The 1,584-nt window shown below is 32.6% G+C and overlaps 1 protein-coding gene across 3 annotated transcripts in view; it reads left to right on the top strand.

The window, feature by feature from the left end:
• LOC107625211 (protein SODIUM POTASSIUM ROOT DEFECTIVE 2) overlaps positions 1–1,584 on the top strand; it is a 7,701-nt gene that overhangs the window by 194 nt on the left and 5,923 nt on the right. For all 3 annotated transcript variants that reach the window (XM_021115749.1, XM_016327791.2, XM_016327789.2), the window contains exon 1: positions 1–594. This exon is cut by the window's left edge. In XM_021115749.1, the coding sequence (XP_020971408.1) occupies positions 1–594 (594 nt within the window). The remainder of the gene's footprint in view (positions 595–1,584) is intronic.

Raw genomic sequence — 1,584 nt, 5'->3', positions numbered from 1 at the left:
ATTTGTGCCATTTGTGCCGCCATGGATGAAGCCTCATGCTCTTCTTCCACCAACACCATTCAACTCGGAGGCAAAGCCATCGACCGCCACAACCCCATCATCTGCCATTCTAGAAGAGCAACCCTCTCCTCCTCCTCCTCCTCCTCTTCTTCTTCTTCTCACCCACCAATCAACCCTCAGAAGAAAAGATCTTCTTCAAAACCATCATCAAGTAATGCAGAGAATAAGAACAAGAACAGTGCTAAAAAGGGTGGTCATCATGATCAGAAGAAGAAAAACGTAGCAGAAAATACTGTCTACTCTTCTAAGCAGATTGATAGCGTTCTGGCGAGGAGAAGTTGGATTAAGCAAAATAATAATAATGGTGATTTATTCACTACTACTCCTCCTGTTGGTTCAACAAGGTGTTTGCTCAGTGACACTGCTTTCTTCGATGATAACAATGATGGTGTATCAGATTTTCATGATCCAGCTTTGGTATTAAATAATAATAATAATAATAAAAAGGGTCAAGATGAAATTCAAACTGAAAACAACACTTTATCTAAACCTTCTACCTCTTCCCATCATCCCAAGTCTGCTTCTTCAGACCAGGTTAGTTTTCTCTTAAACCAACTTTTTCTTTTTCTTTTTCTCGGATGAATTCATAGGTATCTTCTACTTAATGGACATAGATAATCCTGTTTGAAAATTAGAGATCCTATATCATACTAGATATACATAAAAAATTAACTACTACTAAATTAGTCAGTTCACTCGTATAAAATATATGTTAAAAAAATGAGATAAACACCGTGTGTATTATAAAATACATAGCATTTTTGTTAGCGAACTCTCTGAGCACGTGACTCTCTTAACTTGAGGTTATTGGTTAACTAAAATAATATCTGTGGATCGGATGTAACTGGCCCTAGTGACTTGTATTTTATGGAACTCATCTTCAAATGACTAGTCCACTACAGTTCAATTCAGTCTTAATTTTTAAATGTTTTAAAAATTCTAAGAATAATGTTTTTAAACATCAAACGGTAGTTGGTTTTTGAGTCTAGACGTATTGTATGTTCCAATACAATTTCTCAAATTTTAATTACTTATTTATGGATATGATTTATGATGGACTATAACGAAATCTATATTGTGTAGTCCATAGCATATTTTTTTTCTTCTAATGGGAAAAGATTTGGGAAATGTTTCCCTTCAAAGCCTCTCCACTTCTACTAGACTGCTGTGTATAGATGCACATTGGCAAATATTTTAATTTATGGTAATTTTCATGAAAAGTAAAAAGGAGTGCACTCTCTGGAAATAAGTGTTTGTCTTTAAAGATCATCAAAATTTGACTTACTTTCACAAAAATAAATTGACAGCAAATAATTATGTTTGAATAAAATTTTAAAAATAGATTATAATTGAAACTAATAATGTTAAGGAATGAATTACCATTTATAATCACAAATGTTCAAAATACTTATAATTTTATCCATAAAACGTAAAATTAATGTTGTACTTGTGAAAGAAAGATTCCAATTAGCAAATGGTAAAGAACAAAGTGTTGATGTGATAAGGAAATAAGGTACATAGTAC

This window comes from Arachis ipaensis, chromosome B02 (genome assembly GCF_000816755.2).
Source record: "Arachis ipaensis cultivar K30076 chromosome B02, Araip1.1, whole genome shotgun sequence".
Taxonomy (NCBI): Eukaryota; Viridiplantae; Streptophyta; class Magnoliopsida; order Fabales; family Fabaceae; genus Arachis; species Arachis ipaensis.
The sequence above is the reverse complement of the archived record's forward strand: the minus strand, read 5'-3'. Positions and strand labels throughout refer to the sequence as shown.